The following is a 14,695-nucleotide window of genomic DNA, read 5'->3' as shown; positions in this document are numbered from 1 at the left end:
CATCAAAAGCAAGTTACTAAGCAATTATCTTGGTTGTGCTTACAGTTTAGAGGTTTTAATATTTTCCATGTTCCAACATTTTCTGCTATTAAGAAAGTACACTAATTTCTATATTTGAATATTTAATTTCTAGGAAATAAGCATTCAGCTGCTCAGAAAAATGAAGATGCTGCTCAGAGGTATGATTTCTGAGGAACAGTATGTGTTGATGTTTGTGTTGTTTTGCCTCACTTTGAAATTGCAGTCTCTGCGTGGCAGAGGCTTTGCTTTCTCAGAGTACCACGACTAACTTCAGTAAATCACCGGCATCAACATCATGTAGACATGACTGGAGTGATGCTGTGTAACTTCTAACAGCATGCACGTCTCAGCATTGTGTAATATACTAAAAGTTTGTAATCTAACATCCAAAATTGTATTTCCTTGGTGTGTAGTACTTGCTTTTTGCTATCTTACTTCTTTATATACCTGCCATTTATAATTACTTACATCAAAAAACACTTAAGAAGTGACATTTATTTTATTCTTTTCTTTACTTTGTAACCTCACACTCAGTCATGTCCTAGTTCTTTTTTTCTTCTCATTCTTCATGTCTTACACAGTTCCTTTTCTCCTGACAACACTCCATAAATTGTCCCAGGTTCTTTGTCCACCCAGTTCTGGATTTCCCTCTTGTGAGAAAATTTGGGGAGTGTGTTGCAATACAGTAAAAGTAAATACTTTTCTTGACCAGCAAATAAAGCCAACCAACATAAAATACATAACCCTTTGTAGTTATAACAGAATTACTAGTCCAGTTACTTGTTGCTTTGTTTGGCCAACATGGTGTGATGCGGAAAAATGCAAGCTGTATTTCAGAAAAAAAGATAAAAGTACAACTGGAAAATTGTTTATGGAAATCTGCCCTCTTTATCGTTCAGTGTCTGTTTTGTTACAGGAAGGCAGCTCTGGAGGCTGCACTGAGAAAGAAGATTGAATGTGAGAAAAAAGCATTGTCTATAGTTGAACAGCTCCTGGAAGAAGACATTACGGAAGATTTCCTTCTAAATTGTGTAGGTGTTGCAACTTTTTATGCTGTTTTGTATCTTGGTGTGGTACTTTTTTTCTGAAGGTTTTGAAACAATTTGCTGCAGTTTAAAATAGCCAAACCATTGATTCCTTCTTGTACCAGCCCTTAAAAATTTCCTTATTTTTAAGGGTTCTGCAGTGAAAACATGCCCTAGTTTTGCAGGACTGTGTCCATTAATGAATCCTCCATCTTTTATCACAGCCTTTGTTTATACCTCTGTGGTTCTGGACTCACAGATGAGTTGTAAAAATTTAGGTTTACATCATACCATCTGTAAATTTAGACAAAGTCTCTATAATGCACCAATTATCTGGCAGCAGAGTTTTGCTGGAACAGTATGAGGATTACTCTTGTTCAGGTTGTAAACAGGTTGATTAATAGGTGTACAAAATACATAAATAGAGGAAAATTACAGAAATGGGTGCCACACTAGAGGCAAAATTATGAAGGTCTTGTAGACGTAAAAAATAAATGTCCACGTCTGTTCTCCTTCTCTGTTAACCTTCTTACCTTTTTTACTCTGTAGGTTCTCAATGTTGTTTAAGTTTATTAAACTTAATCGGTAACTGGTATAAAATTTAAGATATTTATATGCTTAAGAGATGTTTTGCGTACAAAAACTGACAAGTTTTCCAGTATCTGTTGTTGAACTATTTTCTTGTCATTTTAGGGAAAAGGTATTACTCCATCTCACTATAAAGATGTTGTTGATGAACGGTCTATCATCAAACTGTGTGGTTATCCTCTATGTCAGAACAAACTGGAAAATGTAAGTTGTTTTTCCTTAATGTTGTTATCAAAGGAATCTTTTCACAATTTTTATTCTCTTGCATTTTTTTTTAAATTTTAAACTTAGAATATTAAGCACAGCTTACTGTCAAGTAACGAGCCAGGCATTATATAATTCCATTTCAGTATAATCCGTCCGAAGTGAAAGGTAAGATTTGATCAGTAGACAGCAGTTATTGTATGATCAGAATCACAATCGGTGCATTTGTTTTGACAGTGATAAAGATTAATGAGTTGTGGCTTCATGGCCTTCCTTTGTGAATGAAAAAACTTTGAAGTCTTCTGTCAGTGTAGCAACATATGTCTATGAGAAGGACTGAAGTGAAAAGACAATACAATGCAGGGATCTTATTATGTGAGTGCATATATATCTGCTATGAAAATGTGTGTCAGCTGTGTCAAGAGGAGTTACCCCTGTTTAGGTGTGATGCACGAGAGCTTAAGCAGAACTCAGAGGACAGTTAGATAATCTGTGATGTAATACCAGTGCTACACCTGATTTATCTGAAAACAATCTAGTCAAGTACAAAACAACTTACTGTTTTGGACTTCATATATTTGCACAGATGTTCATTTCAGAACTGTTACAGTTTACCTGGTTCCTCTGGGTTTGTCTGGGTAGTGGTGGGGGTCTGACATTACGGTCTCACACACATATAAATAGATCTGGATTAAGGAAGGACCTGTCTGTAATTGCTCAGCACTTACACATGAGAAAAGCTTCTGCCATGGTAGCTCCATTGCTTTTTGTTCAGCACTAGTTTTCTTATGGCTGTGGAGCTGCCTTTTACTGAGAAGGTGCAACATCAGAAGGATTGAGAGAAGAGGTGGTTGTAGCATGCAATTCAGTTAAATAGAAAATATTGCACATACCCAAATATGTGAATTAAGAATGAAGTTTTCTGTGTAGCCACGATGGAATTGACAGTCTTGCTGATGAAAATATGTTGTTTTAGGTGCCAAAGCAGAAGTACAAAATTTCAACAAAAACGAACAGAGTTTATGATATCACTGAAAGAAAGGTATGGTAACAAGTTGTATTTCTGGGACATGTCCAATGGCAACATCAGAATTGCATTTTGTAACAGCATTCATACAGTGGCTTGATTCAGAGGCCAATATGTCTGGGATCCATATGAAAATAATTTTCACAAACTGTTTGAACATGGAAAACATGAACTGTTTGAACATGGAAAGTTTTACTTGGATAGCTGTTCGAATGTGGCGCAGCTGATCTGTTACAGGCATTTGTGAAGAAGTATTCTTTATTTTGCTCCAGCATAGTCAGTGGGTTTTATTAAGGCCAAAGTGCACATCCTTTTCAATCACTGAAGTTTGCAGTAATGTAGTACAAGTTACATTTTATATACCTTAGTGTTCTTTTTGGGGGAACATTTAGGTTTCTTTTTTGAGGGTGTTTCAACATAAAACCTAACTCTTCACAAAATGTTTCTTTCTGGAAGCATATTCACACGAGGCTGCTTAAAAGTCATCTTTGCCAGTTCACAGGATACGGAGTCACCTACAGGTGCTTAGACACTAAATTATAAGATAAATGTTTCCAGTTACAGAACAAATTTCTTCAGTGTCATTAGTATGCATTCCTTTCCTCTGATTAAAACTCTGGGACGCACAAAATTTTAGGAATTTCTTTCTTGAGCAATCAGGCAAGACTCCAACAAGAAGTGGGATGCTTTGTCTTCTTCCCTTGTGATGCAAGTTTGCAAATCAATTTTTCAAAGATGCTGCAGATTTTTAGGTGTTGTTCCAAGTATTGCAAAATACCAGGTTCTGTTACTAACCAAAATTTTCATTATTAACCATCTGAATTTTATAGTATGTCTTCCAAACTGTATGAACAGCATATTGGGTTATGGGTTGCTCTTTGAACCATTTGGTTTGTTGGGGTTTTTGTAAAATTATTGTTATATAGACTCCAACACTGGTTTGCTTCTCAGTGTGTAATAAAAGTGCAGAAAGCAGAAAAACAGGGAAGAAAGAAGCAGCTAAATGTGGCTTGTGCAGAATGGGATAGACTTATTTGATAGGTTGGCTTTCTCAGGTGAACTAAAAACCTGGCCATAGGTTTGAAAAGAAACATGTATTGGTACTTAATTTTCAGGCATTAAAAGCAACTACTTTTGTACCTTTCTATGTATTAAAGTTGGTTTTAGCTGTGTTTTCTTGCTTTCTCTCATTGCCAGTGCTTTTGCAGCAACTTTTGCTATAGAGCATCTAAATATTTTGAAGCTCAAATTTCCAAAAGTCCAGTGTGGATGAGAGAAGAAGAAAAGTAAGTATAATCTTATACATTCCCTGCACCTTTTGAGAATATTATCTCTCTGTGCATGTGCAGTGGTAATTAAGTAGCTGCAGCACATCAGAATGATTTGGCTGAAGCAGAGGTAGCTGATGTTAATATGTTGCCTTAGCATAGTGTTTGTTTCAAAAGTGTTGTAGCTGTATGGATTACAGTAATTGACATGGATCAGTACTACTCACATCTACTTAGCACACATGATCATGTTTATTTAGAGGACAGAGTAGTCAGAAATAATCGTTAACTCTATTAACTTTAAAATGAAATGTCTAGGATTGAATTTTTACAAACCATATAATGTACAGGATGAAATAATCTTACTCTGTTACAAGAGATTTTCTAATTTTAGCACAGGGCTTGGCATTGATCTTAAGCTTAGACAGTGAATGCTTGCATTTGAAAGCAGTCTATAACATAAAGAGGTTGTTTGTCCAATCTAAATTTCTGATTGCCCATTTCTTGTTCTTCCTGCAATATGCATTTTGCAGTCCATGTTCCCAGCTTAGGAAACACAGGCTTGCAAATAATCAGTGGAGCCAGTGGGTGTCACTGTTGAACAATAAAGACTGGCCTAGAGAATGTTCAGCAGATTTACTCAGCTTTCATTCTCCAAGACACTACTTGTCATAGTCTCCTGGTTTTCAGCAAAAGAAACTAGCTGGAGTTATATGTGTCACATGAAATATATGATCAGTGAGAGAAGAGCTTTAGAGCAGCTTCATCACATCTGAGGTATTCTAGTAGGTAAAACTAGACTCTTCATTAAAAGTTTAGGTTTGTCAGTGCTTTTGAGGTATTGTTTTGCTGTCTTTAAGAAAAGTAATTCTAAAATCTCCCTTTACTCTTCTAAAGTGTATAGTTCTGTTATGCCTGATATAGTTAAATATTTATGCCGGGTGGTGGTGGGGAGGCAGTATTTTCAACAAACAAAACAAACAAGTTCTTGGCTAGCTACACATCTGCACAACCACAAACATGTGCACACACAGATACACACTGACACAGTAGAATATCTGAAATTCCTTTGCCAGAAAAGACTACAACCTCCACTTAAAACTCCAAAGAAGAATTATATGGACCTAATAATTTAAACCACTCTGTTATCATCTTTAGTTTCCAAACTCAGTTTATTGATATGAGTGGTGCAGCTTTCCTGCGAGGTCTTTTGCATATTGAAAGGTATTAGTGCACTGACCTGCATTTAGTGCCTGTTTAAAAGGTTTTCTTCCACTCACAGAATACATGAGCTTTTTTAACATTTGCTATTAGATAAGACGAATAGGACTGTGACGCTGCCTCATTACTGAATTGAAATAAATTAATTGCAAGTAGAGCTTTGGAAAGAAACCCGTCAGAATTTGTTTAGTAATATTTTTAGTTTCTGGAAACCTTTGAAAATCAATTTCTTAAAAAAATATAACTTGATAGCCTAATTTTTAACAAAGTAAAATTTAAGGCAACTAAAAATATTCTGAATACTTATATTTTTACATTAATTGGAACATTTTCCTATAAATAGCCCAGGATTGTCTTTGCTACAGGAACCTTATGATCTGTGAGGATCTTGGTATGTTCACTTGTTTGAAGAAGACACCAAAGGGTGATCTGAAAGCAGTGTACAACTAGTTGAAAATAGTTAGAAATATTACAGAGCCAAACTATTCTTGGTTAATGGCCACAGATAATCACATAAATGGTTCAGGATGGACATTTGGAAAAATACTGTACTAAGGTTATGGTGGAATGAAACAGGGTACTCAACAATGTTTTGAAATCTCCATCTTTGGAGGATTTCAAGATTTAAACTTCATGAATCTCTGGCTGACCTAAGCAAGTGCTGGTGACAGTTGCATTTCAAGCAGATCAGACTAGAGCCTTGCAGAGGTCCTTTTTGACAAACCTGTGTGTGACTGGGTTAAATTCTATTCACTGTAACAGCATTGTACTGCAGGCACACGAGTCACACTCCCTGAACACCTGCACAAACCTGCTCTTGCTAGCCTTGCTTTTAACTGAGGGTGTTGGACTAGAAGGTCCTCAGATGTCCCTTCCAGACTCAACTATTTTTGTATTTATGTGTGTTTCCAGAGAATAGATTTTACAGGAAAATGTTCATTCTGTTCTCTTTTTCCAGACCACCAGACATAGAGCTGCTGAAGGAGGGACGGAGGTACAATGAACAATTTTTGTTAGATGCACCTGTAGCTAGAAAATTTGCCATCATAGCAGATGAAGAGGGAATCTTTGATTTGTTGTGTTATAAAGAAGACCTTACTAGAACCTATGCAAACATTGTGGGTTTTTTGTGATTCTAACCCAGCATATTTGATCAGCATGATTTAGTGTACAGCTGCTCTTGGATTGTGTGTCTTAATTGAGCCTGTTGAAATCTGAAACAAATACACTGTTTGTACTTTGAATATTTTATGCCATCTATTCTTTATAAAGAAAATTGTGCCAATTATATGTGATGACAGCTTCTGTACTTCTTAATCTAAAAGATCTATATCAGGCAAAATGAAATCACACTACTCTGTCATCTCACTGTACTTTGCTGTGTATTGTGCAGCTTTCTGTTTGGTTTTTTTTGCAATGCTTTGCCATTAGGTGGCAAACTTATATATGCTGAAACAGCTCAGCTGTCCCCCTGATTTAAGGCTGCTATGTTCCTATTAATGTTAGCATGCCTGTCTTCATTTTAAAATTGCACTATTCATGATGCTGTTCGACATTGTTCTGCTGTCTTTAATAGTATCTTGTTTATATTGTTCTTTTCTAACTACCAATAATCAACTGAGAACTCACTTCTCTAAATAGTCTCTGTACTTGTCACTTTGTAGAATATTACAACTCTTAGAGTTCCAAGAAGACTTTCAGAAGAGCAGTTATGATTCTTAAAGCAAAAAATGACACTTCTGCTATAAGGGGGAAAATGCTTTGTTTATCATTCCTACATGAGAATGAAAAGCTATTGCAGGTAAAAGCCATTTCTTATTTCCCTAATGATTTGTGTTTTCTATTGTAGTGGACAGTCTGGAGAAGAGGAGAAACTACGTGATGAAGCGATTAAAGCATCTGACATTGAAAATCCTAGGATATCTTCAGATCCATGTGAATCTGGTTCTCATGACACAGCCAGTGACAGTAGTACTGATACTGAACAAGGATTTATTTCTTCTGTCCTACCAGGAAGTCAGTCAAGTTCAGCCAGTTTTGCACAGCAATTGCCCAGAAAAAGCATCCTCAAAAAGAAGCATGCGCAGAAAGTTCATGCCAGCCCTAAAACTGAAGATGCAGATGTGGTAGAAGCCACTAAACAACTCTCTCATTGTAAATTAGACACTCAGGAAGAAGGAGATGCTCACTCTGTTCATAATAAAGTAACTGCACCACCTTCAAACAATACTGCTCCTGGGAAATCAAGTGCTTCAGAAATCTTTGGATCACAGATAGTTTTTCTAGGTGTGAGCAAAAGAGGAGCAGAACACCTGAAAAGAACACTAGCTAACTCAACAGAATATAAAAACCCTGAACTGAGGCATCCAGTTAATTCCAAAGGCAGTTTACTGGAAGTGCTTAGGCAGACACTTATGGAATGGAGAACTGAGGAAACATTAAAATTTCTCTATGGCCCAAACTATACTTCACTGTGCTCATCAGAGTGCATAGTATCTGTCAACCAGGAGACTGAAGAACTTGATGAGGATGACTTAGATACACCTGATGATCTCGGCACTGTTGCTGTAGGGGAGTCTGAAAACAGTTTGAACTACTCTTTACCTTTCACAAGCTCAGGTGGAATAGTTAAGCCTGTGCCTAGTTATGAAAAGTTAAAAGAAGAAACAGAGTTCCTAGAACTGCGAGTCAAAGAGTTCTATAAAGGAAGGTGCATCTTGGCTGAAGAGGCACCGACACAAGCACAAGCAGGGGAACATCGAAGCAAAGACAAAGTAAGTGTCAGGTGGAACAGTGTGGAGCTTGTATGAAGTTGGAATAGACCTTCAAAGAATAGCACTTTGTTTCTGCCATCACAGGTGGATAAATATCTCTCATGGAGAAAGAGAAAATTCCAGTAACTGCATACTGTATGTTGCATCAGATTATGCAAGTGTCTGCCCATTAAAAAGTAGTTTTGGGTTTTGGTTTTTTTCCAGACATAAGAGTTATTTAAGTATTTATTGATTATCTGTGACTTTTTTGATGTACTGACTTTAATTAAACACTAAGTTATGGCAGTTAAAGTTTCTTGTCTAATACAGGATGACCAACAGGAAGATTTCACCTTCCCACTTGTTGATTCAAATGCACAAATGCAGATTAGGAAGCGAATCGTCCTTGAAAAACTGATAAAATCGTAAGTACCCTTTACTTTGGTGAATGTCAGTCTGAAGTTGGTGCTCATTCATCATTGCTTTAAGTAACAAATACACTGTCCAAGGATGGGCCTGGCTCTTTCTAGGTGGCCCTAGTCATAACTCAAGCCCATTACTGCCCTAAAGGACTTACTTATTTCTGCAGCAGTCAGCTGTAGTACAGTTGCAGGTGTCAGTTTGCACGGTCTGTAGGTACCAACTGCTTAAGTTTAGACTGAAGAACTTGGAATTGATTGAGAGGAGTGCCAATATTTGTCTTGTACATTAAGCATGCTGTTACTTGTAAACAAATCTTTTTAATTGTTTAAACATAGGTCTTGCAAAGGGAGAGTTTCTAATGCATGTTGGGATGGCTGGTATCAGCATGCCCCTAGCTACAACTACTAAAGGCCCTCAGAACCGGATCTTAAAACTTTCCAAACATCAGACCTTCTTCGCATACATAAAAGGGCTTTACACACACATGCACAAAAAAGATTGAGGCATTTCTGATGTAGCTGTTAGAATTATTAAATTGTCAAAGCTGGGAGGACCTGGAAGATAGTCTCCTTGTCAAGGCAGTGCAGATAAATGAGTGTTTGAAGGTCATGATTCTTTTGGGTTTTGGTAGGGGTATTTACTTTCCTGTCGTTGTCATTTGTGTTACCCAGCCAAACGAGGTTTTGCAGAAGCTTTTTTTAACTTAAAAACTTCACAACCAACCCCCCATCCCTACCAAAACAAAAAGAAAATCCTTTCTGTTTTTCTGCACCATGTGTGGATAGGCCACAGACATGGAATCAAACCATCCCCCAATGTCTTGTCTGTGTCAATTGTTTTAAATTTCCTGTGCTGATGTAGTTGTCCTGTCGCAATCAAGAGATGATTTTCATTGTGATGAAGCAATGAATATGCCCAGCATCATAAGAGTCCTGTGTTCTGTTTTTGTAAAACGTGCAGTCTTCCAGAATACTGATGCGCTATATAAATGCAAATCACTGGACATTCAAATGCCAGATAATTTTAACTATTGAACAAATAAATAGAGGCAAAAGTTTAATCCTAAATGTGAAAAATAAAGGATGTTATTTCCATCATCTGGGAATCCTGACAACTAGTTAAAAGTATGTGCAGTTTTTGTGGTCTATCTGTTTTTATGCACAGATAAGTAAGGAGGACACCTGTACTTTTCTCTCTTTTGAAATTTTCTGATAACTATCATCTGGATTTCAGCTATCAAGCTCACAGTGGACTGACATTTCTGTTGCATCTGTGTGAGTCTGAGGTTAGCAGGTATACTATGTGTGAATACCTCATTGAGACATGCAGTTTCCTTTTGTATTGGTATTTTTGAGCCAAGTAAATACAAACCTTCAAAAAATTTATAAGGCCTGTAGTTCTAATCCTCATAATTACAAGAATATTTTTTCAGGCCTGAAAGGTGAAATTAGTAAGTATATGTATGTAGAACTATATTTAAACTTCACATTCACCCTGAACTAGACCTTCTTACTTTTAAAAACAAGCAGTTTTGAAGTGCAGGTGTTGGCCCAAACAGCACACAGAGAGAGCTGAAATAAAAACTGCAGACCTGATCTGCTGCACAAAAGTCAATCTGTTTTCCTTTTTACTAACTTATCAAAGTTAGTAAAAGTCCTACTTGAGAAGAATTGAGAAAGAGAGGAAAATGTATGTTGACTGGTGTCTTTTGCCTTCTAGATTATCTGCAGTTTTGGGTCCTCTTCAGATTGCTTCAGGTGATGTTTACACAGAGCTGAAAAATCTTGTCAAAACTTTCCGGTGAGTGTTGGTCTTTACTTAGAGATTCTTATAAATTGCTGAATTAAACATGCTGTTGAACTATTTGTGATTTGGGCACAGGGAGGGCCCTACTGCAGATCTGCCCTTCTCTAGCTGTGTGTTCATGTAGGTAATGTCACATTCCCTGTGGACTGACAAGTCAGCCCTTTCCCTGCTCCTGACAGTGGCTAGGTCACCAGGAGTATTTGTAGATTTTTAAAAACTAGGCCAGTGGTCTCTGGAGGATGCTGGTGAGTCTTTTAAAGGTTCTGCTAACTCGTCACCTCCTATTAAGCGTGAGTTTCTGAGATCTGTCCCTTGCTTTTGCTCTGGCTCCCTGCAGCTGGGCTAAATGGTTTTAATCTGATTAATATTTTTTACCACTAACTTCTAGAGTCAGTCAGTTGGATCTGTCTTGTTCCTGATTTAAAAGGGAAGTAGATCTAGTGGGCAGTTATATCACCACAAGTGAAGCTTCTGCTTCAGTCAGTAGGACTTAAAACAATATTTGGAAACAGTGAGATAAAGAAGGAGGGAAAACAGAATGGTCACTTCTCTGAACATTTTTAGGTTTTCTTTGGGAGACAACTCTCATAACCTAGATTGTGTCCTGCATCCTCAAGTATTGTCAGAAAAAGAGCAACAGCAGTTGCTTATTCTGTGTACATTGTCACTCTTGAAATGTCCTTCCCACATCCTCAATCTGCATTTACATGTAAATTTTCCAAAACTCATTAATGTAGCATTTGCCACAAGGAATCTAGACTTTGGTGAATAAAAACCCAGCTCTGCCCAATTCCTTATGATTTATCCCATGTCTGGAAGGATGCCACTAAAACAGGATGTCTCTGTGCAAGATTTCTTACTATGGAAGATTCTCTCTTTCTTTCTGGTAACTCTGTGCATTATCTCTTAAATAAAAACATTATACTATTTGAATTTGATTCTGTGATTGCAGTCTTTTAAGTTCTGATTCACCTTTTATTTTAACAGCACCACTGAAACCAGTGAAAATATTTTTGCATATAGTGTATAGATGCCTATTGTTTGAGTAAGATCTTTGTGTCTTAAAATAGTTTTGTTGCTCTGCGGTTTCAATGCTTAGTAGTCACTTCAGCTTATGGATTGATAGAACTGGAGAAACTGCATTTGGTGTCTTTCAAACTACTTTTTAGTGGTTGATTTTCTAAGAAAGCCTGGAGGTTCTCAAAAACAGAGCTTCTATTTTAAATAATTTTTCCTATTAAAGACAATGGGGCACGAATATAAAGTTTTCAGTGGTGTATAGGAAATGAGAGTCGAAACCAAAACAGACTTCGAAAACACATACGTGTATATGTATGTTTATACACACACATTTGTGGGTTTACAAACTAGAACCAAATCCAGTTTATTTGGATTTTAACCCAATACCTGACTCATGTAGTAGTAATTCATCTTCATTTAAAGGTCTCCCCTAATCTGTTTTGATCTCTTAGATAACACTTTGTGAGTTTATTTTTGTGTCTTTTTTGTTAGGAAGGAAGTTGAAGGTAATGGTAGCAACTTCTTGGGGATCTCTTACTCTGAAGATTCCAGATCAGTTGCTTAGAAATTCAGGATTCTGGGGGGGAGGGGGGTTCAAGACAATTGTGGGCACTATACAAGAATTTTAAAAGCCTTAATATAATATATATCTCAAAATCGCTGGAGTTTTATTGTCAGCAAAATAATATAAAAATGCAGGAAATAGGGAAGCAATAAAAACCTTTGGACCCTTTTTCTGCCTTACATTACTGATGTGGAAGGGTCTGTTGGTACACAAGAGCAAGCTCATGGATATTAAGATGAAGGCATAGACTTGAATCTCCACTTTGGCATGTAGGTTTAAGTTTATTTGATATTAATAGTCTCTTAAGTTTCGGATTGAATGCTTTGGCAGGGAGACTTGGGATAAATTTTTAACAGTATATGTATTTACAGGATATAGAAATTCAAATGTTACTTTCTTTGTTAATGTGGTTCAAATGCTTAATGACGATGGAGGAGCACTGATAAATGCTTGTGCTCTTTCCTGCTTTTTGTACTGAAGATATTTCAGGCTGAAGAGCTTGCCAAAGAGGGTATAGATAAAACACATGGCTGTAGTAGAGCTTAGCTGAAGAAGGGTAAAAGAGCATGTGGTGAACTAAGCAACAACAATTTTCAGCTCCATTGGTTTTTAAAGGAACACTTGCAGTTCAGCCTCCTTTGGGCAGCATTTTATTCAATCGCCACTGCTAAGAAACACACTCGAGAGATCTCAAGAGACATTTTAGAATGGTTAGAGCTCTTCCCAAACAAAGTCCCTCAGTGCCTGTAAGCTTTTGTTACGAAAACTGAGATGTCAAAGAATTCTCCAGAGTGTGTAAGGGCACTTTGTTAAAAGATCAAGAGAAAATTAGCTTCTTATAGATAAATTGAGAATAAATGATTTTGAATGTATGGTTAGGTTTCTTTAAGGCATAATACTTTGTTTGGAAAATAGGATCCCATCTGTATTTTATGGTTGCAAGTATTTTAATTCCCATTATGGAGCTTACCATTGACATTGAACACTATGAATGAATCCTATGTGAGATGTGTTCAAGACTTCTTGTTACAGCTTGGTTATGTCATGTGTCCAAGACAGTCTTTTAGCTTTCAAGTATGTATCATGAAGAGATGTTATCTGGTATATACACTTACTAATACCTATTTTACCTATTACCTTGTTCGGTGGAATTTTAAGTTCTGGATTTCAAGTCAATCAGTAGTACAAACTTCTGTGTGGAAATAGGGGACTATCAGGATATTAATGACTTTTTCTCAAGTAATTAGGCTGCTCTCAAGGCCTAAAGTTAAATAGTAACTTACTTTTGCTGGTTGTCATCAAACAAAATATTACAGAATGTAAATATGTTACTGTTTTCCAGGAGGTAGAAAAGCTGTCTTTTTGTGGTTAAATTGACCTGGTTGAAACCTAAAGAAAAACAATACATGCTTGAGTATTTGCCCATGCTGCCCTGCGTTAGTTAAACTTCAGTCATGTTAGTGCAAGTTTTGGAAAGAATACAGGTGTAGCTGAGATCCCCTAAAGTCACAACTTGGCATCCTAATCCCATGATGTCAGTTTCCTGATTTGTGGAATGGGCAGATTCTTGAACTGCAGTTATGTATGCCCATGCCTGGGAATCTGGATGTAGGAAGGAAAGGCTGCTGCGTTTGCAAAGATGCTGGGTTTACTGTTTTTATTTCCTCTGGATTCCTACAATTTCCCTATTGGAGTTCCCTTGCTTTGCAGGCTGGGCACTCATCAGTTATCAGGTCATTTGAGATGGAATTTTTATGCATCTTACTCTTTAGTCCTTTATACTGAAAGCTTCTGCCACTTGAATCCATGTGCTCAGTCAGGCTCCCTGACAGAGTGTGGAAACCACGTGGGTCCTGTCCTGCTGGGTGGCTGCAGTTTGTCTTTCTGGAGAGAACCACAAACCAGCAACTAAGCAACCCACACAGCTATTTGGGATCATCCAGCTTTCCTGGCTTGTGTATCCTGCCCTACACACGCCAAGAAAGTGGGCACATCCCGTTTTGGGAAGTTGCATATTGTTTTCTTTCTCCAGGTAGGTGAGGGAGAATTTGGCCAAACTCTTTAACCGAAAAGATTTCACTGCAGAACTCAAATCACACACACACAGTTTTGTACAGATTATACAGTTGTAATATTTCCACATTATATTTTTAGGACAGAGATCTAGTGACCTCTTTCATGGATTGTTCTGAAGCTAACAGTTTTAGCTAGCAGGAAGACAAAGAATTACTGAACCATTTTTACAGAGGCCCTGCAGTTCCCCGTTTCCTGAAAGCTTTGCTCTTCAGAGGACTTGGTGTTGACACAGAGCTTGTTTGAAAGTGACTGCCCTTCCACTGCTCCTTATTATTTAAGGCTTCACACCTGTAGGTTGCTTGCTTTACTCTGATCTCTCTGAACTGTTTTTTTTCCAGCTGCACAAGTGTTTTAGGACAGGTGTTGTACTGAGAGGTTACTCAGTTGCAGAACCTGACTGTTCATGCAGTGCAGTGACTGTGGTACATCCGCAGATCCATACTGCTGTGTCCTGCTGGTTATCTGTGTCTTTTGACTACCTCCTTCAGAAATAGCATATTGATGGCAATGACTAGTGTTCAGACCTTGCCAATCAATACTAACATCGAATAAGAGTTAATTGACACAAATAACTGTGTCTCTCAGTTTGTGTACAAGAATGACACCTTCCTGTGCTCTAATCAATAATAACTCCTTGTAAAGCATTGAAATAAAGCTACTTTCTCTATTTGACAGAGTTTCCCCAGGTGGCTCAGAGC

At 37.4% G+C, this 14,695-nt stretch overlaps 1 protein-coding gene across 1 annotated transcript in view; it reads left to right on the top strand.

Moving 5' to 3' along the window:
• Positions 1-14,695, top strand: part of RPAP2 (RNA polymerase II associated protein 2) — a 36,212-nt gene that overhangs the window by 797 nt on the left and 20,720 nt on the right. Inside the window, exons 2-10 of the mRNA XM_066192471.1 lie at positions 134-179; positions 938-1,052; positions 1,740-1,838; positions 2,815-2,880; positions 4,063-4,151; positions 6,313-6,348; positions 7,204-8,128; positions 8,438-8,532; positions 10,250-10,330. Of these exons, the coding sequence (XP_066048568.1) occupies positions 134-179; positions 938-1,052; positions 1,740-1,838; positions 2,815-2,880; positions 4,063-4,151; positions 6,313-6,348; positions 7,204-8,128; positions 8,438-8,532; positions 10,250-10,330 (1,552 nt within the window). The remainder of the gene's footprint in view (positions 1-133; positions 180-937; positions 1,053-1,739; positions 1,839-2,814; positions 2,881-4,062; positions 4,152-6,312; positions 6,349-7,203; positions 8,129-8,437; positions 8,533-10,249; positions 10,331-14,695) is intronic.

Source organism: Chamaea fasciata, unplaced genomic scaffold, assembly GCF_029207755.1.
Source record: "Chamaea fasciata isolate MVZ Bird 193981 ecotype frontalis unplaced genomic scaffold, bChaFas1.0.hap1 SCAF_10, whole genome shotgun sequence".
Taxonomy (NCBI): domain Eukaryota; kingdom Metazoa; phylum Chordata; class Aves; order Passeriformes; family Sylviidae; genus Chamaea; species Chamaea fasciata.
This window is presented reverse-complemented; position numbering and strand designations above follow the sequence as displayed.